Source organism: Neocloeon triangulifer, unplaced genomic scaffold (assembly GCF_031216515.1).
Source record: "Neocloeon triangulifer isolate White Clay Creek 2 clone unplaced genomic scaffold, ASM3121651v1 ptg000017l, whole genome shotgun sequence".
NCBI lineage: Eukaryota > Metazoa > Arthropoda > Insecta > Ephemeroptera > Baetidae > Neocloeon > Neocloeon triangulifer.
Genome location: NW_026775559.1, coordinates 8,838,259 through 8,865,594, shown reverse-complemented (window position 1 = coordinate 8,865,594; position 27,336 = coordinate 8,838,259). Strand labels below are relative to the sequence as shown.

The 27,336-nt window shown below is 37.5% G+C and overlaps 1 protein-coding gene across 5 annotated transcripts in view; it reads left to right on the top strand.

The window, feature by feature from the left end:
* LOC132203017 (MOB kinase activator-like 2) overlaps nt 1–27,336 on the top strand; it is a 96,414-nt gene that overhangs the window by 65,364 nt on the left and 3,714 nt on the right. For 4 of the 5 annotated variants that reach the window (XM_059630437.1, XM_059630439.1, XM_059630435.1 and 1 more), the window contains exons 2-3: nt 26,449–26,609; nt 27,238–27,334. In XM_059630437.1, the coding sequence (XP_059486420.1) occupies nt 26,449–26,609; nt 27,238–27,334 (258 nt within the window). Of the gene's footprint in view, nt 1–13,785; nt 14,099–26,448; nt 26,610–27,237; nt 27,335–27,336 lie in introns of those variants that run through there. The other variant, XM_059630436.1, reaches the window with a different exon arrangement.

The following is a 27,336-nucleotide window of genomic DNA, read 5'->3' as shown; positions in this document are numbered from 1 at the left end:
TTGACACGGGCATTGTTCATTTGCAGAGGATCTCGGCGTTTTTAGGCTGAGTTTTAGCATATAAAGCGCATTGTTCTAGTGCAGGGCATGCACTGATTGTAACAGTTAATGCCGACCACATCGAGAGTTACGCGCCGCTGATAATGGATGGGAATGCTAACAGGCCTAATTAAACAGCCAAATGTGACGTCATATTCGCTCGCTCGCTCCGATGGGAAGAAAGAAAGAAAGAAAGATGCGTCGGAAGAAGAAGAAGCACCCTTTCGAACGGTCGAATTCCTGCGGCAGCCGCGGAGAAAGCTCTGAAAAAAGATCGGAACTTGATTTGAACTTTGACTTCTGCGAATAGCCAAACAAACAAATAATCGTGACTGTGTGCGCAGAGGAAATCGAAAACAATCTATTTGGAATTGGCAATCGCGGTGAACTTTGCTATTGTTCGCGTGTGTTTCAAACTGAAATGCCTGTCACCGACACTCGTCGCTTTTGTAGGTTAATTAAAAGCACCGATATAGAAAAGCGTGCAGATGATTGAAAAACCGAGAGCGGAAAATTGAATCGGCGCTCGAGTGTTGGGCAAAAAGTCGTCGGCAAACAAAGCTGGCACACTTCTTGGACTCGAATGAAAAGACTCCTTTGTGGGTTTCTTCGAGGAAACCATATCCCGGGGAAATGCTGGGGCTGGAACGAAATTGGAGATCGATTTTGGTGCAGAAATGGAATAAGGTCAATATGATTAATTTTTTTCTATGCAAAAAAATTTTCGCTAACAATGAGTTTTTGTGAATCTTGTCATTCAAACCTTTGGTAAAAAAAACGCTTTCAATTCTTTTAAATCAATTTTGGCCACAATCAATTTTGTAAGTTATTTATTTTTAGCAAAATAAATCCTAAAATAAGTAAAATAAATAACATAAAAAATACAAACAAAAACCTCAAAATATATTTCAATTTTTTTCATTGTAAATCAGTAATCAAAGAGCATTCAACTGGATGCACTCCATCATCTTTCAAGTACCGTGACTTTCCATAAATGTATGCTTTTGTAAAGCAAACGTGGCCGTCATGGTTCATCTCCTCGGTCGCCGGCTCAAGGGTACACAAACACCGTCCTACCTGTGTTGTGTCCACGTTTACGAGCGATAAGCCCTCCAAATAATGCACCAGACTGCACCGTGTGATGAAGAACACCGTCCTGGTGTGTCAACAATGGCGCTGACGCAAATCCAGTGCAAACAAATCTTTCATTGCTTTTTGTTTGCTCGCGACAAGTCGGTGCATTTTTTCAGAAGCCCCCGTGAAAACGTCAAGTTGACCTCTTGAGATATATTTTGTTGGAAGGAAAGTCTATAATTGGCGCGGAAACTTGATCTCCTCTCGCGTGCTCCGGCAGTCTGAAATCGGATTAATTGAAATTTGAGCAGTTTTCTTTCCGCACGAGAAAAACGAAGAGGAAAACAATTAATTCGCTTCGTGCCAGCTCGTTAGCATGTTGAGAGTGAAAACGGAGCTTTAACGAGAAAGTATTTATATACGCCAACTTAAATTAATTTGTATTTATAATTACAAAGAATTGAGGATTGTTCCAGGATTCCTGGATTATAAAAAAAAGCGGAAATTAAGCCTCCTTGGTTTTGATTGATAATTATAATTAATAATAACTTTTCTGTAAAATCGCTGAAAATAAACGTTTAATATTGTAAAATTTTCATTATCTATGAACACTTAATTTAAGATTTTGAATAAATTTATGTTCCAAACATAAATAAATCATTCTGAAAATAAAAGAAAATAAATGTTACAAGATCCATGAACGTTTTTGCATTGAATCATAAAATAATAATAGACCTGCAATTTGATCTTTGTAAAAATGCCCGGCAGGAACAAAGATTAGGCGATTGCTTGACGGCACAAGGTGATGCTTGATTTGAGCAACTCGCGTACATTCTCATTGGCAATGCGCACGTTTTGGCCCTTTTAAGGCTATGTATGTGCAGAAAGCATGTAACGCGACGGGGACCTTGACTTGTTGGTCGACGGCGAGCAACCTCAAATTCGACCACGGCCATTACCAGCAATTATCGATTCGGAAAATGTATTTTAAATACAGATTAGGCTTTACCGTTAAATTTATGCTCCATCGGAGTGGCCTATGCTGGAGCCACCGGTCCATTAAATGAAAAATCTCGATATACGAGAAAAGTGCTTTTTACTGACATAAAAGGCGAATTTATTCGAGTCGGTTCCCATACTTCTATAGCAATGGGAGAAATATTGTTATTACACTCACAGGCGTTTTTGTCCGGCGGGCACAATGCTTTCGTGCAGAGTTTATGGACGCGGTGTGAAGAGCGCCATTGTCGCTTATTCAAATGGAAAAAGGAAAGGCTCCGCCGTCGTAGCACCGGCTCAGAAATAAACTTATTCAAATGCGTGAAAATGAGAGTTTTATCTTGACAAAGGCTTACATCACGATTGAATTTTTATCTCCGGTCAGAGTTTACAAAGGAGTTCTTTTTGGATTAGAGCGACCGGATCCGTGTCACTCGGAGAAAGTAAAGTAAGTAGCATAAATATTATTACGAGATAATAAGCAACTTTGCATTTTTTATATTGTCGCCGTATGTGTGTCGGAGGCGGATCCTGTTTGGTGTGTACCATCGCATATCAAAGCGAGGATTAATTTGCAGCACAACCTTTTCTCATTTATTATGGATGGGTGCTCGGTTGGATCACTGACGTGGTGACGTCAGTGTGGGCCTATTTGACATGAGTCACCTCTCGGCCGAACCCTTCAAAGAGACTAACTGAACGAGGAGTGGTTGTTTGGGTTGCAGGCCAGGCCGTTGAAAACGATTTTCGCAAACTGACGCAAAACGGAGTAAATTTGCATCAGATTTTGCTAGAAAGATAGGAAAAAAATTAAACAATAGATTGATATTTGTAATCAAATTATTAATAACAACAAAAACCAACGCTGAAATTTATTAAAATATAAATTTTTGAAAGTTTTTGATTAATATCAAAATTTATTTTGTTTTCTTGTTTAATTTTTTAAATTTATTAATAGAATTTAATAGAATAAAGTACGTAAACTTATTTTTAATATTTGTCGATTTCACTTTTCCAGTCAATAGTACGATTGGTGCCAAAGAAGCAACAGTTTCATGTCTGCTGAGCTGATGAGTGCGCTCACAATCATGGCTAGAATTGCCCCTGCCAATTTCTTTTCCTTTCCCCGCGTGATGATAAATAAGCCTTGGTGCTCAAACACTCATTGTCAGCCATTCTATACAGTATAAATATATACACGGCTATCGCTCTGGGCACGTCTCTTTTTTCTCGCTCGCGGCGATGAGTGCAGTTTAATAATTATTTTATGAGTCACATTATTCACATGGGACGTGCGCCGCTTGGCAAGCGACGGACCGAGACCTGTACCTTGTTCAAAAGTCTTTTCACTTCTTCATTTGCATGCTAATTGAATAATGCGCGACACTCGGCCGACTTGCATCCTCTTTGCCATTAATAGACCCAGATAAGCAGCAAACATACTTAGTTAGATCTGGGCTAGCACCTTTTGTCCTAATTGGGATAAATTTAAATGTCATTAAAAATTCAGATGAAGAAATCTATAATTCTTCAAAAAATTATACAAAATTATTATGAACTTACTAAAATTCTGTAATAATTGCAAATTTACAAATTTTTTCAACGATTCGGAAAAATGAAAAAAAAAACAATAATGAATCTTTTTTACTATTTCCTCTTATTTTCGTATTTGTGTGCTTTTAATAAGATAAACTCTTGCTGGCAAATTTAGTTTTTAATTCTCCTTTTTGCTCAAAGAATGACACACTTCATTAATTTCCGAAGGTGTGACAATAGGTTGTTTTTTTTCTTCGCAAAGTGTGCTACAAAGTGCAAACTGGGTTAAAAAAGGCAGGAATCTAATTACAAGCGCGATGCCATAATGAAGAAATAAAGCAGCGGCATGGCGGGTGATAAATAGAAGCGCTTTTTACGACTCGCTCGCGTCCCCCTGAAGTTAATTGAAAATGCACGTGCATGCACAGTATAGTACGTACTTGATCCCGTTGCCAGGAGCGAGTGTCCTAGTTTTCCACTGGCAGAATCGAATTTTCTGCGCACCCCTGTTGCAATGGCTCGTGGATTTGCAAACACTTGAGAACTCTCCGAACGCCATTCCGTCTTTTCATGCCTCATAAATTGATCAAATTATACGACTCATGAGTTTAGTGCTGCTGAACGTGCTGAATATGGTACCAATTTATGTGGCACAAATGGAGATAAGAACTTGCTAAAAAAAGTTCATGTAAAATATCACGAAAATAATACAATTTAAAAAAAAAAAACAATTATGAAATATAATTATACAGTTGATTTTTAATTCTCTTCTTAAATTTTTTTTATTAAAATTGGTATAATTTCTTTACAAATTTTATAGTTGTAAATCAAGGATTACTGCTGCTAACTTTGAAGTTCAAATCTCCTTGTCTTCAAGTTTGTTGAATTTGCCCTTATTAAAGAGCTTTCCACGGCACTCTCGGGAGCGAAACTTGCCAATTATTCACGGCGCCTTGAGGTGCGATTCAAGAGGGACCTGATTAAAAGTTGGCACTTTGGCAAAATGCGAGCCGAGTGCAGCTGCGTTTTAATGAGAGCCAAGTCGATTGTTGCCGTAATTGCGATTCGAAGCCCAACTGGCAAAACAGACCAAAACATGCACTCGCGGTGCATCGCCGCACTGCAGGTGTTGCCCAACAGGTGCGGCGGTTTAACATTCTGTCGGTCTGCCGCGGCCAATTTGCACAACTGCGATGCATCAAAATTATAATAATCGTCATGACTAATGCCGCGTGCAAACATATCTGGGCCACCTAAAGTGCAAGTGGGTCGAGTTGAGTTTGGAATGCAGTTTTGGACAAATCCCTTCAACGAGCCTCACATTGCAGTATACATTTTTTTTTATAAAATGAAAACAAAAATGTAATTTTAATTACATTATTCTAAATAAAAATGACACAAAAGGAGATGAAATAATAATTACTTCAATTACAAAAAGCAGATGGATTATTATTCATATTTTTTTTTTATATTAAAGTATAATTTTTATGTTTGGTAAGTTTAATTTAAAGATTATGAAATGGCTGCAGTTTTTTCTAAATTGTTAAATTAAATTCTACTCACAATTAATCATTTAAAGACAGAATTTTATCCATAAATTATTTGATTTTAATTTATTTTTGTGAAATTCCGGCTCTCATATATTTTATAAAATTTTGTCACAATATTTATGGCAGGAAGTGGAAATTTCCAACCAGGATAGTAGGCGAAAGATTCGAAAGATAGACTCTGCATCGCATCAGTGGCATCACGTTTTCGCCTGGCACGTTCGCAAGCACATGCGATCGATCCCGCGCGCCCCATTTTTAAAACCCCTCTGGAGAGATGAATCGCGGCGCCGCGCTTTCAAGTGTTCGCGCACAGTTATTCTATTTTTGTCGGTGCTTTTGTCACGTGGAGAGACGCGACCGGAAAATTAAAATTTTTCTTCTCGGAAGTGCCGAGCACCTCATTAAAATTGAAACCGAATGCGAGTGTGCGGGTCGGTCGGCAGATGCGCGCCAACGCACATGCACGCGTGACAAAGAGTGCAAGTGATGCTGCAAAAGTATCTCCGGGAGCAGCGAAAGAATGGAGAAGAAAAAATGATGAATCGGAGGAGCCTGCTGCTGGCGGAGGCGAAACCGGACACCCGGCAGACGGGCGTTGCACTCGTTCTCGGCTCATAGTGCGCTTTTATTGGGCCAGATTAAATCTCTCGAGTGCAATTCAAGACCGTGCGCATCTTAATGAGGCATCGGCGACCACAGGAGGATTCGTCTCCTCTTGTGTTTGGATTAATTTCTTGTTGCCATGCCGCGGATTAGTTAAAATCCACACCAAAATTAGGTTGAATCTGGAAGCAATACGGAAATGTAAATCAACAAAATACAGTTGAATCTGCTAATTTCTATTTAGTGGGTTCAATTATGGAAAACTTTGCCCCTTAAAAACTCTTCTATAAAAATAAAATCAAATCAAGAGTGAAAGAGAATTACATCAAAGGATTTTCCAAGGAAATTTAAAAATTAATAAATATTTAAATCAACAACTTTAAATAACGCTCAAAATCTTGAGCAGGGGAAATTTATTTCTTAAAATTAACTTTATTTTTTACTCTTTATATCAATAAATGAATCCCTGTACATACATATAATTTATTTCACTATTTTATTTGCTGTAAGACGAACAATTCTTTCACCTTTGACATTAATTTCCATCGCAACGGAATTCCTCTCTGCGTCTCTTGACAACAGATTTGAGTACCGCAGAGGACGCGCAGGGGTTGAAAATATAATTGGCTCTTGCTCTTCTGTTTCACTTGATACAACACACGTCTGCTGGAGCAAGTGCGCGCGTACTCTCGACCGTCTGCCCGCCGCCGACTTTTCATTTAATACTTTCGTGCAGATTGTACTGAGAAGAGGCAAACACAATACCCACGTAGTGTCCAATAAAGTGTCTAGACACGCATTAAGTTTCTCCGCGAGGGCTGTAAAAGCGATCTGCATCTGATTCCGGCAAATAAAACAGTTTGTTTCTAGATTAAAAAGTTTCAATTTTTAATAGAGGAAGTTGTTGCTAGGCGCGAGGTTATCCTTTAACTGCTATTACAGCACGAGCGCGCGTGCAGCACAAAGTGATTTACTGTAATGCACGTTTCATTTCCATCAGAGCAACCGTGTTTTGTTTATATCCATCCATCCACTTTAAAGCTGGTTCGAGCGCCGAGTAAAAAGCTAATCTCTGGGTAAATGGAGCAATTATGTGCACCAGATAATAAATTTGTTCAGAGTGCTTTGTTATATAATGGAAAGGGTTAAGACTTTAAGACAACCAACGCCCTTTGATTGTGCAGGCGTGCATTTAATTGAATGTCCAATCGGTACAATAAATAGATCTACGGTTGCAATTGGCCCTGATTGGGTCAAATTGGTCAGCACAACGGCCAGACCTGTGGCTTGGCCATAAATTTTAGCCCTCTCTCATTAATATAAATTCATTCATGAATAAAGTTCTTCAATTAATCTAGATATTAATCAAAATTTAAAAATATAATTCAGGCTATATTATCGTCATGAGAATTTATTGCCTGAATTTATAACAATTCTTTTTAATATTAACAGAATAAAGTTCTATGGTTCAGGGATGTTGGCTTATTCAATGTTTTATAATTAATTATTACAGAATATATTGAATTGTTCTTGTTATAAAGTAATTTTATTTTTTTTTAACTTAATTTATTTTAATTGAAAAATTAATTCTTTTTAAAGATTCATGTAAGTTAATCCTGTAATATCGAAGAAAAAATTCAAAAAAAAAATGTGTAATAAATATGTTTTAAATAATATATTAAACAGAATAAAATATTTGTCTCTTGTTTAATTAAGAATATAACAAAACTATGGATCGAAACCAGTTTCACGTTGAGAAATGTGGCAAATTGAAGTTGACAGTTCAATTTCGCGGCACATATCTTGGCTCCCCCCGCTGGGCAGGAATTTAGTACGTGTTGGTAAATCCACATTTTGAGCGGTGCCCTTGCCGCACTGTCCACTTGATCTGCGATTTAATTCATTTTGCCGAGCATGGAGGTCGCGAATGTTGCTTGCGTCGTCATGAATTTCGTTTTTGGCGCAAACACGCCAGAGCGCTGATTCCGCAGCTTTTCGCGTGGCTTTAATTAAAAATAAAACGCTTTTTCCGACGGGCGCCGAGTTTTGATATCTCCCTAACCTTCTTCCGCATTGCGTCTGCCCGCTGAATTATTTATCCGGTGCCATTTGGAATAAGGCATAAAGCATTTAATTCGCTGGAAAAGTGCGAGAACAAAAGAGCAGCAAAAAGCGCCCATCTGCAATTTAAAACGAATAAAATGCGAGGAAATTTGCATTTTATACCAATGGTCCTGGTTTGGATATTCAAATTTCCATACCAGGACGAAAATAAAAGGCTAAATCAAGGTCAAGTTTGGGATTGCCCGTTTGTGAGTGACGTCATTTTCCTGAGAGTCATCAAGGAAGGGATAAGCCGTTCTTTTTTATCTCACTTGGCACCATTATTTTGCTCATCAATCAACAAACGCATCGATTTACAATAAAAGACCATTATTTTTCTTGGCCCCCAAGTGAAAAAAAACTTCTGATCCCTCACACTCGACGAAACCCGGAGCGGATTATATTTCTCTGGAGAAAGAGGTTTTCCGTTTCGGGTGCTCAACTTTGGTAATGATTTGGGAAAATCGCAGGCTGGCCAACCGCAAAAGCACTCAAGGTTGAGCGCGGTGAAAGAACGACTGATGGACCGTGACCTTTTATATGAGAGAGATCACAATTGTGCGCGGGTTTTGTTGGTCGCTAATGAAATCACTCTCCTTTGTCTCGCGCCAAGGATGCAAAAATCCAACGGGCAAGTGTGTGTGGGAGGAATTCAGAGATGGTGAATGCAGCCGGATGCTTGATTGATCTAATCTTCACGTTATATGTGGAAAGAATCATAAAAATCAAGGAGAGCAAAATCTATAAAGTTTGCGTCACAATTGAAATAAAAAAATTTTGTTTCTTAACTTTAAATAACAAAATTAATGTATGAAAAAGGAAAAATATAAAATTTCTATTGAGTAACATGAAAAGATTATTAAAATACCAGAAATTTCTTGAATAAATAAAAACAAGAGGGCATTACCTGCGGATATTTCCCTTAAATGTTGGACCTGTTTTTTCCTCCAATAAATTTAGCAAGTTCACACTTCTCCAAACTGATACAAATGTTGCTCTTGAACCGAATAAATAAACTTGAAATCACACTCATGGGATTTCCCAGCGGCACAATTTTCGCCATTGCTGGCTGGAGAATCTTCTTTCCTTCCCACAGCGCTAAACCGGTTGGCCATAATTTATCCTCTTTCTCAAGTTCGAAAAGACGAAATGAAATTTCTGCACCCTCGATTTCGTGCCAAAATTTTTATGATCTTTTTTAAGAGCTGCTTCGTCCTAGTCTGGAATTACAGCGTTACTGTTACATAACATGTTGGTCCACATTGTCGCGCGCCGTTTTTGTTCAGCGGAACAATTTTCCCAAGAATGAAAACAATGGTGTGATTTTTCTTCTCGCGAGCGCCCACGAACACGTTTTTTCCATTGTCGGCAGCAATCTCCGGCATCTTCGTTTGCCATGTATGTATGAACCTTTGATTAATCAAGGTTGCGCATTATTGAGTTGCTGCTCTTTGTTAATCGTCTATAAATAATCGAAAAAGGTGTTTTGCTGCGGCAGGATACGAGGGGCAATTAATATCTGCGTCACATCCCGTTTCGAATAAGAAAGATGATCCAATTTTTGGCACCACCAGCAAAGCCTTTTATCATTGTAATGTGTAACAGGAACACTTTTAAAACAGTTTGATACAGGAGACGGTAGAAATTTTAATAAAGCACCTTTTTGTTTATTTCGCTATCCAAAAAAGTAAAACAAGTTTTTTACCTTTTTAATTTCATAGTTCATCTCTTTCATTCAAATGAATTACGTCATTGAATCACTTGAAGTTAAACAACTTTTTACTAAATAAAAACTGAAGATAATAATAACTAATAACAATAATTTTTGAAAGTATTAAACTGGAAAAAATTAGAAATTTGAAACAATTAGAGTGAACTTCAATATTTTATAAATCACAAAATCAATCTGTGTATTTTAAATTTCACTGAAAACGGAATTAAATTTTTTTTCCTGTTCGCCTGCAAAATCCAGTTTATTGATCTTTCTTTAATATCCCAACGAAAGCTTCTACTACGCCGCACCGCCGAAGTAAAAAATGCCACACACTCCTCTTCCTCCCCTCGACAAAAGGACTGATGCGCAGTTCTGGCCGGACCAAAACTCAAAACGCCGCCGATTGTTCTCATCAATGAGTGGTGCCACAACACAGAGGCGCAGTTCGCTCTCGTGCCTCGATTTAATATGAAATGGGTCTATTATTTAATCGCTGGCATTTGCGTCGCGGACGAGGAAGTTCCTCTCCTGGGTCAAACGAGTTCAAAATCGTCGGGCTTATCTTGAACGGTTCGGATTACGGCGGCTGATGCAAATTTGTAATATATAATGCGTTAAAAGTCGGCGTCTGTTGCTGATAGTAACCTACTGAGAGGAAAGGAAGCAGGCGCCGCCAGTGCAGGGAAAAAACGGCTACTCTGAATTGCCACTCTTGATACGAGAGGTAACTGTACCAGTGGAACGCGCTCAGATTCATAATCAGATTGTGCAGCTACTTGGAAATGTGGGAATATTAAAACAATTATTAAGAAATAGAAAAAATACAGAAATAACTGAAAAGTGAGTTTTTTTAATAATTATTGAGCTGTATGAACAAAAATAATTAAAATATCAATTATTGTGGATACTTTATATGTTTCACATCATAGAAATTCTATTAAACTTTGTAACTCTTTTCCAGCTTAAATAATGGTTTTATAAACTTATAAATAAATTTGATAATGAAATCGAACAAATATTTTAATTAATAAATTAAATTAATATTCAAAGTAATACTTATAATGTACTTTTATGATCTGAAAGTTTTTTTGCGCATTTTTATGAAATTGACACAATTGTACTTTTTTATAAAAAAATTTGAGTTTTATAAAAAAAAAATAATAATTTTAATAATCAATTTCTGATGAAAAAAATTTTAAAACTGTTCAATCTATCCCACTTGAGTTCTGCCATGCAAATTAGCATATTAGATTCGCCCGAACCACTTCTGTCTTGCCAAAGCACGCGGAATGACGTCCGCGCACCGTCGCATTTCGGATCAATTCACGCGCAATTAAGCCGAAAAATTGGCCCAGATCGGCGTGGGTGCTCCTGTCACCGCAAGGATAGTCGCTCTCCTTGATAAAGCAGGAGTTTGGGTGAAAAGCCACGCCTGCGAGGCGCCCCTTCTGATTGGCGCACGCGGGTCAGCTCATTTTATGCTCAGGGTCACTCGCGCGATCTGCGTCACACTTTTGAAAGCGAGAGCGAAAGACGCTCAATTTGAATTGCTGATAGACGCGCACTTTGCATTGGCCTAGGCCTGTGCAGGAAGCTGCCGCCGCGGTCACGCCACTCTGTGCTGCTGCGCAAAACCAAATTCGCCCTGATAACAACAAGTGCGATAACAGAGCAGGGACTGCGCCTTTGCTTGAGATGCAGTAAAATTCGGCGTGCCCAGTTTGTTGTGCGGATTCGATTTAGATATTTTATAAATAAATAAAGCAAAGAGCGAGAGAAATTGCGTCATTCAAGCGTGATAAAAATAGAGCAAATTGTACACTGATAAGAAAAACAAGGAAAGCTCTGGTGGAAACACTGATTGGGTTTTTCACGCGGCTTGAAAGTTCCGGGAGACAAAATGACTCTTGCTCTCTCAATCCGCATGGGTTAAAAGGCCAGCGTGGTATGATTTCTAAGTAAATAAATAACGAAAATTATATAAATTAAATTAAAAAATTTCTCATCAAATCCCCAGAAATCTCAAATATAAAACGAAACTCCCCATTGCCATATTATGCTAAACATAAATCAAATTAATTCCAAGTTAGTGCATTTATAAAAAATAGCATTACAAATATCTTTAATTTTTATTAGTGTTGTTACTTGCAAATTAAGTTAATTGATATACATCAAGGCAATGCCTATAATGTGATACATCATCCAAGTATTCAAAAGTTATAAATAAAAATTACAAAATTTGAGAAGAGAGATAAAAAAGAATGCATAATATAAATGATATAAATTTTGTTTAAAAAATTTTTTGCAAGTTTTTGTTGTTTATTCCAAAACTTCATTTACTTGGTGAAACGAATTGTTTGAAAAAAATTTAATTTTTAACAATGGGATTGCACCAAATTGAATAAATGAAGCACATAAAGCATTTACTTTATGCTTGATTAAAGTGCTGCTTTTCCGTTTTATTTAGATTTTGAATTTTCCCTTTTTTACTAAAATTAATTTTCCGAATAAAATAATCCCACTTTTTTTAAAGGAAGAGTGAAATTAAATGAAAAAACCAATATTTATGATCCTCCTTTATTGCACATTCCTCAAAATCCACAAGCACTGCATAAATAAAAAGTTCTCTATTATTACATTTAGCCGCCGTCGGCAGCACTTGCCTCGACCTTTTGACCTTTTCAAAACGACATCCGCCGGCACAAAATTCATTTCGGCGTGTGCACGAAACTTTTGCACAAAGTTTACGGCCGTTGGCTGCGGCCAGGCTGGCCGAGCGCAATAAAGCTCGCACCGAACGTGCTCACCGTTCGTTTGCAATTCTCCAAGTACCGCCCGAGAATATTAAAGTTTTATTTTGACCGACTGCCAAGATTCAATCTTAGTTCGTGTGTACTTGAATAGCAATTTTTTTCAATCAAGGTGCGTCACAAAATCGACCTTTGCTGCGCCCGGCATATTTAACAGAACAAAATTCGAAGAAAGAGAGTTTCACTGTTGAAAATTTATGCGTGCCTTTATCAATTTTCCGCTCCACCTGTGATGAATGGCTTGTCGATTGCGACAAAAGTTAAAAAGTTAGTTGTTTTCTTCTACAGGGCCCGATCGACGGAAACAAAGAAAGAAAGTTGCCTAATTCGCGGCGACGAAATAATAATAAATTGATTGCTTTGCAGCGTCATCAATCAAATTTTTTTTTCTTTCTCCCCAACAACGAACAATGCGTGCTCTCGATCTCTCCTCTTTAAAGGTCTCCCCGCTCGCACAGTTTATTATTATTTTCGCCTCGTTTGTAAACGATCATTACTTGCTCTATTAATGCGCTCTCGATCAATCATGCAACAACGAGAGTTGATTCAAAACTTCTCCAAATGTGCACTCGCTCGTCCCATTCTCCGCGCGCACCTGCTGCAACACACCGAATTAAATTAAAAACCAGCAAAGAAGATTTGCTCGACCCGAAAGTTCAATTGTGCGAATGAATCTAAAAAGAGGTCGATCGGCCTGCGAGGGCGAAATATTGAATTGAATTTCAGACCAGTTGCAGCTAATTTTAAATCTCCAATGAGACACGAATGTCTATAAAATGCGAAAAGAATATTCACCCAGCTGAATGAAGTTTAGTAAAATATATAAGGAAAATCCTCTCAAAAGGAATTTATTTGTTTGGAAACAATTTTCTGATTAAAATATTTCAGAAGTAAGAATTTTTCAAAACTTCCTAACTCGTTGTTAAGTATAATTTTTGTAAAAAAAAATAATTAAGTAATTTTTTCAAAATAAAAATCCGCTTTGACTCTAGAAATTACTAATTTAAAAAAAACTTAGTACCATTTTTATACAAAATCTTCTGGCTTTGGATGAAAATTAATTGCTATAAAAAAAATTAATTTCTGAACAATTGATATGAAAGCCAGAGATGAAAATTGCATTTTTCCCCAACATTTTTGCGGATGAGTCAGAAGGGAATGAACGAAGCGCGCAGGATGCATGCTCTGGCAGTTTTTCCACCTGCTCTCAGCCAGGTCGCTCGTTTGTCGGTTGCGTGCCATGCTTGTGGTGTTTCGCGGCGCCGAGTTTGGTTTCCGAGCGGGCAGAGCATAGCGGCGCTCAGGTCGTTGGAACCGTTGAGCTCGCTCGCTCGTTCGCTGCCGCGGCGGCGGCGGTTTCTTTCCTTCTTCATTCGTGGTTCAGTCATTGGAGATGAAGGTTGTGCTGGTCGGGCTGCTCACTACACCAGCAGCGGCCGCGTCAGTTGTTTTTCTCTGCCAGTGCAACAGGTGAACATGTAAATGGTGCGAATTATCGAGAGTGCCAGTTACAATTTCGGGGGTGGCGCCCACCACCACCGCGAACACATCATGTGGGAGGAACTGCGTCCGGGGCTCGTGTTGGTGCCCGAGAAGGTCGGAGGGCTGCTCAGTGGCTTCGCCAAGCAGTTGCAGGACGTCATTCTCACCTTTTGCCCCACTTCCAAAAGGTAAAAACCAAAATTTTGGCAAGGTCCGTTGCAGATTTTGATATTTTTCATTCTAAAGAGGAGAAAATTGTATTGAAAAATGTAAATGTTAAAAAAAAAAATCAAACACTGTACCTTTCTTACTATCCATTCAGATACATTAAAATAATGCAAAATAGATTTTAATTTAAAAATCACACTATTCATTTACAATTTCAACTGTTCTTGATTTTGTTTTTAAAAGTTTTCAGTCGTTATAAATTATAAAGAAAAAGGGGATTGAAAAATTTCATATCTTTTGAGAAAATTATGCAAAAATAACACAATTTTTACTTTAAAATTTCTTCTCATATTTGACTTCTTATTTTACTTTTTAGTGTCCAAGGAAATTATTTGGATGCAAAATGATTTTAAAAATTAAAACCTCTTCAGTTTTATGAGCAAAAGTAATGAAAGGAATTCGTTTAAGTGGGCCCTAAACAGAGTATTCAGGCGTCAATGATAAAGTGGTCCTCACGCAAAACGGCTCATTTCCAGCCAACTCATTCGTCCCGTGCTGATTGGAGCAAATAATAAAAAGTCGTTGGGCTCCCGTTAGCGGATGGTCTCTCTCATTTCGTCCGCACGATGGACATACGCAACTTTTTACTTTCCCTTCACCTTGGAATATACAGCAAAATCGGCTCTTGCAAAAATTTCAATAGAGAGGCCGAGCCGAGGGAAATGTCAGCAAGTTCTCTCCTCGTATATTTCTGTCAATAAAGTTGCTTTATCAAAAAATAATACACAGTTTTATATCCCTCGCGGCCTCAGTGGTGCTAAATTTGAGTGCAGTGGAGTTTAATCTCGGAGCAGTATAGCAATAATAATTTCACATTACTCTTATCTGTATGTAATGCAGTGTTTAAATATTTCCAAAACTTGTAATTAATTTATTGGGTTGTTGTTGTTGATAAAAAAAAAATATAAGAAATCGAAGAGATCTTATTCAGAACTTGTGGTTTCTGTTTCTGAGAAATGTAAGCCCTAATTTATAAAAGGCGTCTTTTGACGTCACAGCAGTCATTTGAGAAGTTCACACCTTTGGCGAGCGTGAAAATTCTACTCGCGTGTCGACCCTGAACTGCTGGGAAATTTAAAATTTTAATTCCAACAGCAGAAATCAATGCACACAAAATTTGCATTTTGCAATGAGAAATTTAATAATGATCTTTCGTGGGAGCAATAAATTTTCGACAAAGAAATATAATGCCAAGTGCATGAACAGGGCTCTCGTTTTCGAGCGAAGGATAATCGTGAGTCATGACTCTTACATAAATTCGGCGCATGAATTTTTAATCTTGGGAAAAGCAGCGCATTTGACTAATGGCCTTTTCAACTCTTATTGGGCGGAGAAAGTGATTATTGCACGCGAGTAAACAATTAAAGTGTCAGGCCGAGGGCGAAGTTTGAGTTTTAAAAGTAGTGACAAAGACCTACTTTTACTCTGCGCGCATGAAAACTAATATTCGCTTTTACGGCTGACTCTGCCAATAAATTATTAATGCACTTTTGCAATAATCAGCCACACAGGCGCCGGGTAAACATGCAATCGATAATACTATGGTGGCTTGTCAAACAAACAAATAATAAACAAAGATGCTGGTGTTATCTTTTGAAAAGCAACGTGTACAGTTTTGAAAAATCCTTTATAATCAAACCGGGAAGCGACGCTGTCACGAAGTGATGGTGTTCGACACAATCAGTCTGAGCTTTTTATCTTCGTTTCGGATCAGAGGTTATTGAAATTTGAAACTCTGTTTGAACTGATTTCTCTTTCGTAGTGATCGAGACGTTCACCTCATGCATTTAAGCATCACATGAATGCATGGAAAGCAAAGAAAGGTACACAATGCAAAAGGAAATTATAAAATTTGATGATGAATTAAGAAAGGAGAAATAAAACTAGTATAAAATCAAATTATTTGAAAATAAAACTTGGTTAATTTTAACTTCATATCTTTAGAAATATAAAGCTGCAGTTTTTAAGTAAAAAATTTAAAAAAAAAGAAGAATTTAAAATTAAATGTTAAGCAATGCAATTGTTGATATTGCTGCTGCTTTTATCACAGATCTTTCGAGGTCCAAGACATTTTTACAGCTGCGTCATCTGTTTGACTTTTTAAATGTTCCCAGGCAGTCTTTCTTTTCTTTGTCGTCTTTCTCGCGATTCTCCACACTTCCTTCTTTTTGTCCTGCGTCGCAGCGGTTGCAACTTTTTTAATAATGCCTCTCCTCGAATTCTTCTTCTTCTTCGTGCAGACAAATTTTTCAAAGAAGACTTTTGACGAGAAATTTATTGCTCTTGCCGCAAAAGTCCTCCTTGTTACCTGAATTTCACGCGTACATATAAATCAGCTGGGACGGAAAGGCAGCACCTGCGGTGCCATAAAATTGAGGAGAAGTTCGCTGCGACATGAAAAGTGAATTTGGGCCTTGCTTTGTCTCTAGCCGCTGCTAGATGCTCCTGATGCTCGGGCAAACACTTAGAAGAGGCGTTTAGGTTTTTTTACGAGCTCCGAAATCTCCTCTGCACCACCGCCCCTTTACCAAATAAATAATGCGGCGCGTCATCCCTTTTGATTATTCCGAGAGAGGGCCCACCTGAGTCGTCAGCATCAGGGTGAATCTTCTCAAAAGTCAGGGCGTGTGTAGGGCTTTTGAAAGGATATTCATTAGTCACTTTGGTCATTAGCCAGAGCAGTGATCCCCACTGATATTATTCAGATGTTTCTTTTTTTCACGCTCCACCGCCTTTTGGGCACGTTAATGCATCCTGCTCCATGCGTGCGTCTGATTGCAGTAAAACACCAGGCAAGCCTCAGGTGCGACGAATGGAAAATGATAAGGCGCTGCAAGAAAATTTTGTCAGCACTTTAATTCAAGAATCAAAATTTACCACATTTTTTCAATTTTACCCCAAAAAGTGAAAAAGTTTTCTGTCTTTTCAGATTTCTTTAATTTAAATAAATAAAAGTGAATTTTCATCACATTTTTTAGGATGGATCACGCGACTCCTCATTTCGCCACCGGCAGTGTTCCAATAATTTTCGATAATTGAAAAGCGCAGTGAAAGTTTTGAGGGTACGCGTCGAATTTGCGTGAGTGTGTTTCGATTGCCCTCTCGAGTCACCTTTCGCCGAGCTGCACCTCTCCGAAGCAGCATTTTTTTTTAATGAAATATAAATTTAAATTACTTTATTGGATGGAGAGAAGACGAAATAAAAACTGGCATTTTCACCGGAGGCAACAGAAATTTAATTTTTATTGTCCTGAGAGTGAAGACAAGAAAAACACAAATTTTCGTGTTTTCGTCATTATCTTTGCAGTAGTTTCTCTGTCCCGTTGTTTTATTCACATGAAATGAAACGAAGCCGCAGAAATGAAGAATTCTTTGAGAATTAATTATCTCTTTCCTTTGCACTCGACGACTTGATGTACTAATTGTGTTTCAAATTGAGCAAGAATCGAAACGTCTGTGTTTGCGCAGGTGCATAATATTATTGAAATTGTGCAGCCGTGCCCGCGGGCTCCGTTACTTTCTTCAAAAAGTCGCTCTCAGTGCCATATACATTATGAACTGTTTGCCTCTTCACTATTTATCAAGCTGCACTTGCGTCGCGGCAACAAAACCGTTCGCTCCTTAATGGTCTTGTTCCTCTCGTCTCTTCCGCCGCTGCATTTGAGACTTGTTGCATGTGTCGCTCTCCAGATTCTTGTAAAACCAGATGCGCTGCTCATGGCGAAACAAAAAATAATGTCGAGCCGCAGAGTTGAGGTGTCAATCTCTTGAAAACCGCAAAGGCTCTTAAGATGCTGGCGAAAACATGGCTTTTCACTTTACACAGCCGACCAAAGAGTGTATCAGTTTTAATTGAAAAAAGAAACTTGTCATTTTTAGATACTCAATATGTAATCCAGTTTGGAAATTTGACTTTTCGTACAATAAAAAATGGTTGTTTCTGTAACACTTTAAAATTAACCTTCTGGACGCCCTGAAAACCTGCCCAGTGGAACGTACAGTTTACCGCCCTCTGCAAGGGAACAAATTTTTATAAGTGAGAAGAACAAAAACTTAGTCAAATGAGACTCATTGCAGCGGATGGGGTCTTTTTGATCTCGGAAGTTTTAGCAAAATTCTTGCTAGTGGTGGTGTCGTTTTTTCAAATAATCCTTTTTTCAAATAATATTGTTCCATCAATTGAAAGTAAATATGTATTTGTATCAGTGTGGACAAATAAACTACAGCAATAAAAATAATAAAATCATTTAAATTTAAATTTTTTGGAAAATTGTTTATTCCCCTTAAATTTTGTTCGATATTTCAGTCCATAAACCTATTTAGATTTATTCATTTGATCGACTTTAAAAAGAAAAGAAATTTCTGCCTCGAATGCAGAGAGCATCAATTTCTCCTCGACTGATCTGAATGGAATTTATTCTTAAACCGATGTAGAAGAATGCATCGCTTCTCTCCTTTCTAAACACGGAGTGTCAATCCGAAATCGACATTCGTGCAGCTTTTGTTACGCATCTTGCAATTCGTCCGCGTCCCGAAATGATCGTTGATTCCATTCCGAGCTAGAGAAAGGCAAAACTACAAATAGTGATGCAATGGCCTTGTTTCCCGCCGCTGGAGCAATCCGCGACGACATGTACAACAAAATTGTAAAAAAGTAACAACTCGGCCGCGCGCGACTCGTGCAACTTTGATCAAGTTGTAAATAGGGTGACCCAATTTTGGCTAAACGCGATTATCAGCGAGATGGACCGGTTTTGCGTGGCGGTCGTGCATTCGAACAAAATTTAGGTTCCTCCCACACACTCGCATAGAGCAGTGAAAAGAAAAACACTCGATTTCGATCTGATTCGTTCCACCAGCAGTGAAATCCAATGCGGAGGCAATTAATGAAATACAAAACGCACACTCTTTGCGCAATAAAACTCCAAACAATGATGCAGCAGCCGGTTGTAAAAAGGGCTATTACTTTAAAAGGAATTTCAAGCGACAGACAAACATACGGAACGATGATGATAATAATAATGGTTTTTAGACCACAAAAGAGTTCCCATGAAAAAAGCAAATAAATGAATGGCCGTTATGTAGTTGGAGAGATATCAGCCCGCGGGCTTTCTCAACAGCGTCACGATATAAAATAAAATTAACAAGGAATAAATTCTGGCCGCAGAACCAAATGAAGAAAGATGAGCCAACTGAAAACTAGTTTGTTTTGCAACAGAAAAATTAAATGTCAAACAGATTACAATTTTGAGCAACTTTTATTGCGTTCTTCGGCATCGATTTTGTTCCGAGACCTAGAGATGCCCATTTTTTGCTGCTTTCCGTATTGATTTCCTTTAAAGCCGCGTTTTCCCAAGGGCAACAGCTCGATGTTGAGAAAAACAGCACCGTCATGGCGTAGCAACTTCTCGTCTATTTATTTATTTACGGCCAACAAACGAGATCGGCTGAATCGAATTTATTTATTGGCCGGTTTCGCGGAAAGAGAAATGACCACTCTTTTGAACCGATCGATTCGCCGCTCTTTTTGTCGCGCTGGCCATTCCTGTTATTTTCTGTAAACTTGTCCCTCATTGTCTCCGCGCAGAGAGTTCGTTCACTCTCTGCAATAATTGTCGATCGGCTGCGTGCAGGTCGTGCATTCGATACAATATGAATGGAGCCTTTTTCGCCCAGAAAGGGAAACTGCTTTTCTTTGTCTTTCTATTTGCGGCGCCCAGATGCGCTCGATTGATAATAATTATGCAAATCAACAATGGTGGTTTGTACGAGACGCACTGCCATTCAGAACAATCAATAATCTCGATGTTGCGTGATGCACTTGCACTCCAACTCTCGAGCAAATGGAAATTGAGAAATAATAAATTGCTCTTATGTAAGGCAACACTCGAGACGTTTACGACTTTGATATTTTAATAGCGAATCAAACGTTTTCTCTCTAATTTCACAATTGGTAAATAATTGTTTCCAAATTATCTTTTTCAATTAAAATTATAATTAATTTACAGTTTCATCGGCATTTTAAATAGCATAGAAAATTTCACCGTGAATTTTTCTTTTTTCTGAATATTTATTTAATTCTCTGATCTTTTTGCATTACAAATAAATCTCTGTCTAAAATTAGTTAAATCACTTTTAAATATAAGATAATATAATCTTATAATCAGCACAAAGTATAATGTTAAATAAATAGAAACGTGAGTCTTTAAATTTTTATTATCGTTTTCCTCCGTCTGACCTTCCGAATTTGTCCAAAGTCAAAACAAAGGAGCTTAATTAGGAAGGCGTTGTCTGAGATGTCTCTTTGCAATTAGCGATTGTTTATTGTTCTTCCGACTTCTTGGCTGCACGGAAAGGGCCAGTCCCTTTTGCCAACCGGGTTGCTGACCTGCTGCTCACCCATCCAGCCACTGCTGTTTCTCCACATATCTCACTTAAATTATCACACATGCATTTTTTACACTCGGATGTGAGGGAATTATCAGCAGCTGTTGGTTGCCGAGGGGAAGTTGAGGCGCGCAGGTGTTGTCGGCAAGTCAAAAAGGGCAGGCGGACAAAATTAGAGGAGTCGCCGCCGTTGATTATTAATGTGTTTTGACTCTGCATAGTAAAAAAATAAATAATTGTTATCAGAGACAGACAGCACATGGTGCGAGAAATTTCCAACCGGCTTAAAAAGTTAAAAGGGGTTAATAAGTGAAGGAACGATGGCCATTAAATATTGATGGAAGTTTATTGGCAAAGTCAAAAGCAGACTTCAAAACAATTTTCAAGAAAAATAAAAATAATTACGTAAAAACGAATAAATAATAATAAATATATCAATTAAATTTGATGAATTAATCGTTTCATTAATGTGGACAAATATTGATTTATTTTTCAAAGTTCAAGGGAGCTCTTAAAATTGCAATTCGCTACGAATTTGTGTTTAAATTATTGCAATATTTTGTAAATTTCCAGCAGGAACATGTTTAGCCAAACGTGCTGCAAACGTCAACAATTGACATAAAAAATCAAAATGTTTAATTTGTCTGGCACGGTCGCTGAACAAGACATAAAAACAATCTCTCGGATCTTTTGCAATAATTCAAGTGAGCAGTTCGAAGGGCAGCGCGAGGACAAGACACTTTACTTCGTTAGTATTCGCTGCTCAACTCGCTGACAGTCGTTTCGATTTATCGGCGCGAGTTATTCAACGGGGCGGGTCCGTTCGCACCTTGTGATTATTCCATGCATTACCAAACGATTGTGAACACGAATACAATTATTTTATATGAGGAGAGGTCAACGCCAGCCTTGCAAGGGGCATTCTCTCTGCGCCGCTCATGACAGCTGCTTTATCACAATTTTTGCTTCTTTTTTTGTCGGAGAAATATAATACACATGACACTGAGAAATTACCTTACTAAGCATTTCAAGGGAAAAGAAGCAATTTGCGTTTTTTCCTAAATATAAAATTAGTCTCGAGTCGTTGAACTGCGCAATTAGTTCAAAAAAACAAGTTCATCTCATTTTCTCTTGAAAAGTGAATTTGCTAATCGGTGCAGTGACATCTCTCGTGCCACGAGTGTTTGACCTCAAAATCAGTGTACATTACCAACGCACACACGTGGCAAATTGTTTGAGTTTAATTGGGAGAACAAAAGCTGACGAGAGGAGAAAAATAAACACACCGTGCCGTGAAAAAGTCATCGTAACGTGACCCGCGCGAGTCGCTTCCTAGATTCTTCTGAAGCAGAAAAACCAACTCGAAACGACCAGCAGGGCAGGTGTGAAAAAATATAAAAAATCTTTTCTGGTCTAGAGTTGAATGCACTCGATTTGCATTTGTTTGTTTTCCTCACGCGACGGCTGCTTTCGTATTCACCTCTTCTGAATCGTAAATATAGAAATGGGCGTTTGCTCCTCAAAGTCTTGCATCTATGATTTGTCTTTTATAAAGTATTATTTTAGCATGGATTACTATTTTGCTTAATTCTAAGATCCACCGCAAATTTTTAAGAAATATTTTTGCATTTAATTATAATTTTATGTTAAATGTTGATTTAAAAAATTATTGAAATCATTACTTTTAACTTCAATCAACGTCACTTATATTTAATAAATGTTCCGAAAATTGATCCCAATATTTGAGAAAAGAATTTGTTAATAAAATAAATTTTTTCTCAATTTTTTTAACTCTAAAAATTATTTCTTCTCATAAGAGAAAGATAAAATAAAAAAAGAACTTTTCTTTTTTGTAAAAAATCTGCATATAATGGAGCAGCGTCAAATTCCTAATCTGTTTTCTGAACTCGTTCAGGTATAACAGTAAACATTTCCTTCCAGTTTTGTGATATATTTATTTCAATAGGTGCCCCAGATCAGGAGAGCTGTTGTAGATAAATGAAATTTTTGGCACAAAACACCGAATTTTGCGCATCAGCAAAGCGGTTGGTCGTGATAAGCTGATAAAATTGGCCTCAGTTTTCGTTCCCACACACCGAGATAAAAACAATTCTAGCGAGTGCCGCTATATGGAGTGCATGGCCAGATGTGTATCACACACACACACACTCACATTATGTGATATATAATTTACAGTTGCTCGCGGAACTCGGCACGAGTGGGTCAAGAAAAAATCGCCCGTCTCGTGCATTGCGGCCGCGAGACGCGACAAAACTGGATAATGTGGACCAAATTTACAAACGAGCTCTTTTCGGATGAACTCGGCAGATGCATTTGAATAGCATATTATGCATGCACAGGATACAAAGGAGCGAAAATCACAACATCCTGTTGCAGGCGTTTCATCACCTACTGAATATTCAATCAGAATTTCGGTGAAATGAAACCGAATTTAAATTAGGTATAATGAGCTGTGTCCTCTGCTAAATTGTTGCTTTTTTTCAATAATTGGAGGGAAATCGACAAAAAAAAAGAAGATTCAGACAATGAAAATATAAATTCATATATTTTATAAAATCAATCTCATTTATCAATGTAATTGAATATTAGTTTTGAATTTTATTTGGAGAAGATTCAAAAGTAAAAATTATCTTTAATTTTTTTATCATGAAATCAATAATTCTAAGAAATTAATTTAAATTTAATTTTTCACGTCAAATAAATTATTATTTAAATTATTATTTATTCAAGTGCGTCAAATTTACATCCGTCTTGTAACCGAATCCGCCTTTCTGCACCTTAAGCATTCGGATCGACCATTCTGAATATCCATTTTCTTCCTCTCTCTTTTCTTTTTTTATTTGCAGTGCGTATGTAGAGCAGAGTCTATAAAAATGAAGCATCAGAAGGTGGAGCATTTCCATGCTAATTATTTTTCATTATTTTCTTGAAGCGCCTCTCGTCTCGGCGGCAACAAGTGCGTCTCGTTTGAAACCCGCCAAAGTGTGTGTTAAACGCTTATTACCGCCTGCGAGCGACACACTGACCCATAATTCATCGAGACTTGCATCTCTCGAGTCTTGCTGGTTGCGCGAGAGCGAAACGAGATTGAGTAATTGCCTTGATTTGCTTAATTGAAGCGCTCGCTGTGAGCTGGTGTGCAATTAAACGGGCCGGAAAAAGGTGGTTAGTGGAGTAGAGACGCGCAAATTCTGCATCTCAATTGGATAATTTCATTTCTTATCAATACTTTTGCGACGTAAGAAAATTGCGCAACTGTGACATTGAATCAAAACTAACAATCATGAATGACAAGCAGGGTTTATTAAAACTGTTGCTTTTCCAGCCTGAGTCTTGATTTAAAACTGCAAAATATATATTTACTAAAAATAATTTTTTTTTATCAACTTTCATTTTAAATTTGAATTACACATTTAAATAATAATATAAATTAAAAACCATTTTTATTTACTTTAAAAGTTGTTCTTAAACACTGAAGACGAACCTTTTCATTCTTCAGTTGTATTTGAAAGCTCAACTTTCTTGGATATCAATCTTGTTGAATCTCCAGTTTGTGCACCGATCAGCTGCAAGCTCCACTTCTAAGCACTTCCTTGTCACTCCCAAGGCCGCGTTGACACACATTTTGCATGCAAAACAAACAACAAAGTCCTCCACCCATCCACTGACGTGCTTTTTTTCTTTTCATATGCAAAATCCGCACATAACGGAGAGAAGTCGACTCATCCTTTCTTTTCCTTTATAGGAACTGCTTTTTTCACAGATTAGTGCGAAGGTCTTGAAAAGTTGCGAAATGTCGGTCGACGAGTCATTCAGTCATTGTCAAATTCCCTTTATTCTAGTGATTAGATCTCTGACGAGATTTTCGCAAGGGCGTTTGATGTAAAGATTGCTAATCGATGTAGAGGCCTGACGTAACATTTTGAAGGGCAATTTGTACGGGTTAGTATTTTAAGAAAATCGAGACAAAAACCCTAAATTTAAAAAAAAAATACAGTTAAAAAAAACGAGTATTTTTTATGTAGCTTCTATTTTTAGCCAAATAATAAAACCGGTTTTCAAATTGGTCACATTGCTGAACCCCATTTTTATATCATTTTGTTTTGGAGCGGTAAAAAAGTAAATTAGCCTAAAATATTTTTGTTTAAAAAGTCCCTATCATCAGAAATTTTTTTTATAAATTGTATATAAGTGTTTGAAATATAATTAATAAATTTTCTTGTCTTCACATTTTTAATGCAACTTATTTAAATCAATTAATTAAACAATATTTTCAACATTTATTTACTTTTTAAATTTTATTGAAGTTAAACTGAGCAATGAAAATTAAAAGTGTGCTCGCTGAATCAAAGAGACGTGCGTGGTTTTGATCGAGCTTAGCATTCGGCTGAGCCTAAATACGGCGAACGCTTTAAAACCGGCCCTCGTTTTCGTTTAAAAGGGAAGACCAGAAGCGCACTCAGCAACAATCACTGCGAAAAGCGAGCCACGCCCATTTGATTTGTCTTGACATTAATTTTTTGCGCTGCACTTGCGTGTGCGTCTGGCGAATTTGGGAGCGCTGCCATAATATAGTAGGCTGGTGCCGTTAGTGGACGCCCAGCGAATGCAAATCGCCGCGTCGACCGACTTGCCCATAGCTGAAGGCGTTTGCCACTTGTAAATTCGCAAAAACCGTCGCGCTCAATAAGCGTCTCCCTGTTTGGCCCGCGATGTGATTCATTCGCAGAAAATCAGGCACACTTTTGCAATTGAAACGTGGGTTTTTGAATGGATTGTGTTCCGGTTTCTGTTTAGGTAAAATCGTTTACGACGTAACCCCATTTCTTCAATAATCTTGAAATGGAAGCTTTTGATTTATTTAAATATTTTAATTAATAAAAAAGGAAAAAATATTTTATATTTTAATATTTACAATTAATTTTTCTATATTTTTAAATTTAAATTTTTTATTTATAACAGTTAATCATTATGCATTGCTTTTAATTTAACGATGTAATTTCTCAGAGGCAAATTGACCCAACTTTAATTTTATTTTGAAGTTTTTAATCCGCTATTTAGTTATATCTTATTATTCTACAATATTTTATTATAATGTAAAATACACAAGAAATTTTTAGAATTTAATTTTCTCAAAAGTGTCGATTCCAAGTATACACTTTTCTTCCCTTCCGTGGTAAAAACCGAGCGAGACATTGAATCTCACTTACGCACTTTGTGACCTTTACGCTGAATTTCAACCGCAATCGCCGTCCTAAAATACGTGCGGGCACTTCCAACAAGCGCCGGGCGGGCGGACCTGTTCGCCAAATTGGCTCGAACCTTGATAATCGAGAGAGACCCATCCAAGGTGGGCAACCGACTCCTCTCGACGCTAATGCAGTCAAGTGGCTCGCGAGCAGCCCAGTCAGCAGCAAACACTCTGAAATTCGCTGATCGCCTTTTCAACTATAAATCACAAGATCCATTTCCTTAAAATTGGCACCGTAAAATTTGCGAAAAAAAATTTATTCATCTACAACGTATTTATTAAATTTTTCTGTTTAAACAGGGAAAACTGTTGAAAAATTAATTAAAACTAAATTAAATAAAATTACCACCGAAAAATCGATAAAAAGAGAATAAATTTCCATTTATTTTGAAGAATTCCTTTCACAAAATCATCTTACTTTGAAGGATTATAAAAGAAGAAAAATCTTCTCTATCCAAGCAATTAGGAAATATTTTACATTGGGCTTTTGAAAAGTTATTTGATTCTTCCGGAGATGGATGTTTCCCATTAATAAGATACAAATCTCATGGATCGTGACGATATGGTGATGATGATTTGTGTTCAACCGCGATTGTACCGTTTTGATTCTTTTTTCCTTCCAATCTGATTGTGTTGCTTGTGTGCTTGCAGGAAGGCGCGGCGGAAAGACAAAGAGGCGAGCGCCCCTGGTGAGGACCCCAAATTGTACCTGGAGGAGGCGGTGCTCGAAAGGAAGCACGGAGACCTCGACCTACGCACCCTCGTTGAATTGCCCGCCGGTCTCGATTATAACGAATGGCTCGCGTCGCACAGTGAGTGAATCAATCATTCCATGTCAATTATAGGTCGACCCAACGGTGATTCCTGTCCTGATCAAACACTTTGTGCTTGTTTTTCCTTCGTAAATAATAATTTTGGTAAAATAAAAACATAAATTTGCGAATTAATGATAGAGGAAGTGGGCCAATTATCCGAATCGCCAGCCCGTCACGTTTTTATTGCTACTAATTTCCTCATTTTTACAAACTGCTTTTTAATAGTCGCACGGATTTCAAGCAAGACTTCATTATAATAATTTAATACTTTGCAAAAAATAAACAAAAAAATCTTTCTAAAGGGAATTTACCGTGGAGTCGGAAACCGATTCTGTGTTAGAAAACCAATACTCTTAACACGAATGTTAATTCCAAAATTTTATCTTTTAATTGGAAGTCTCAATTCTTATTAAATTATTTAATTTTTTTTTAAATTTATTTGGATAATTATTTTTGTTTTTAGAGCATTGGTTTTCTCGCTCAGTTTTTTAATCAAAGTTACATTTCATTAAGAAAATTTGAACCGAAATTTGGATTCACTTTTATCACCACAACATAATAAAACACAAACTATTAAAACAATCAATAATTTTCTCAAATTAACATCTTCATATTTTGTTCGCAGCGATTGCGTTTTTCGACCATATAAACCTGATCTACGGTACAATATCAGAATTCTGCACTATGTCTGGCTGTCCTGATATGACCGGTCCCGGTCTCAGGT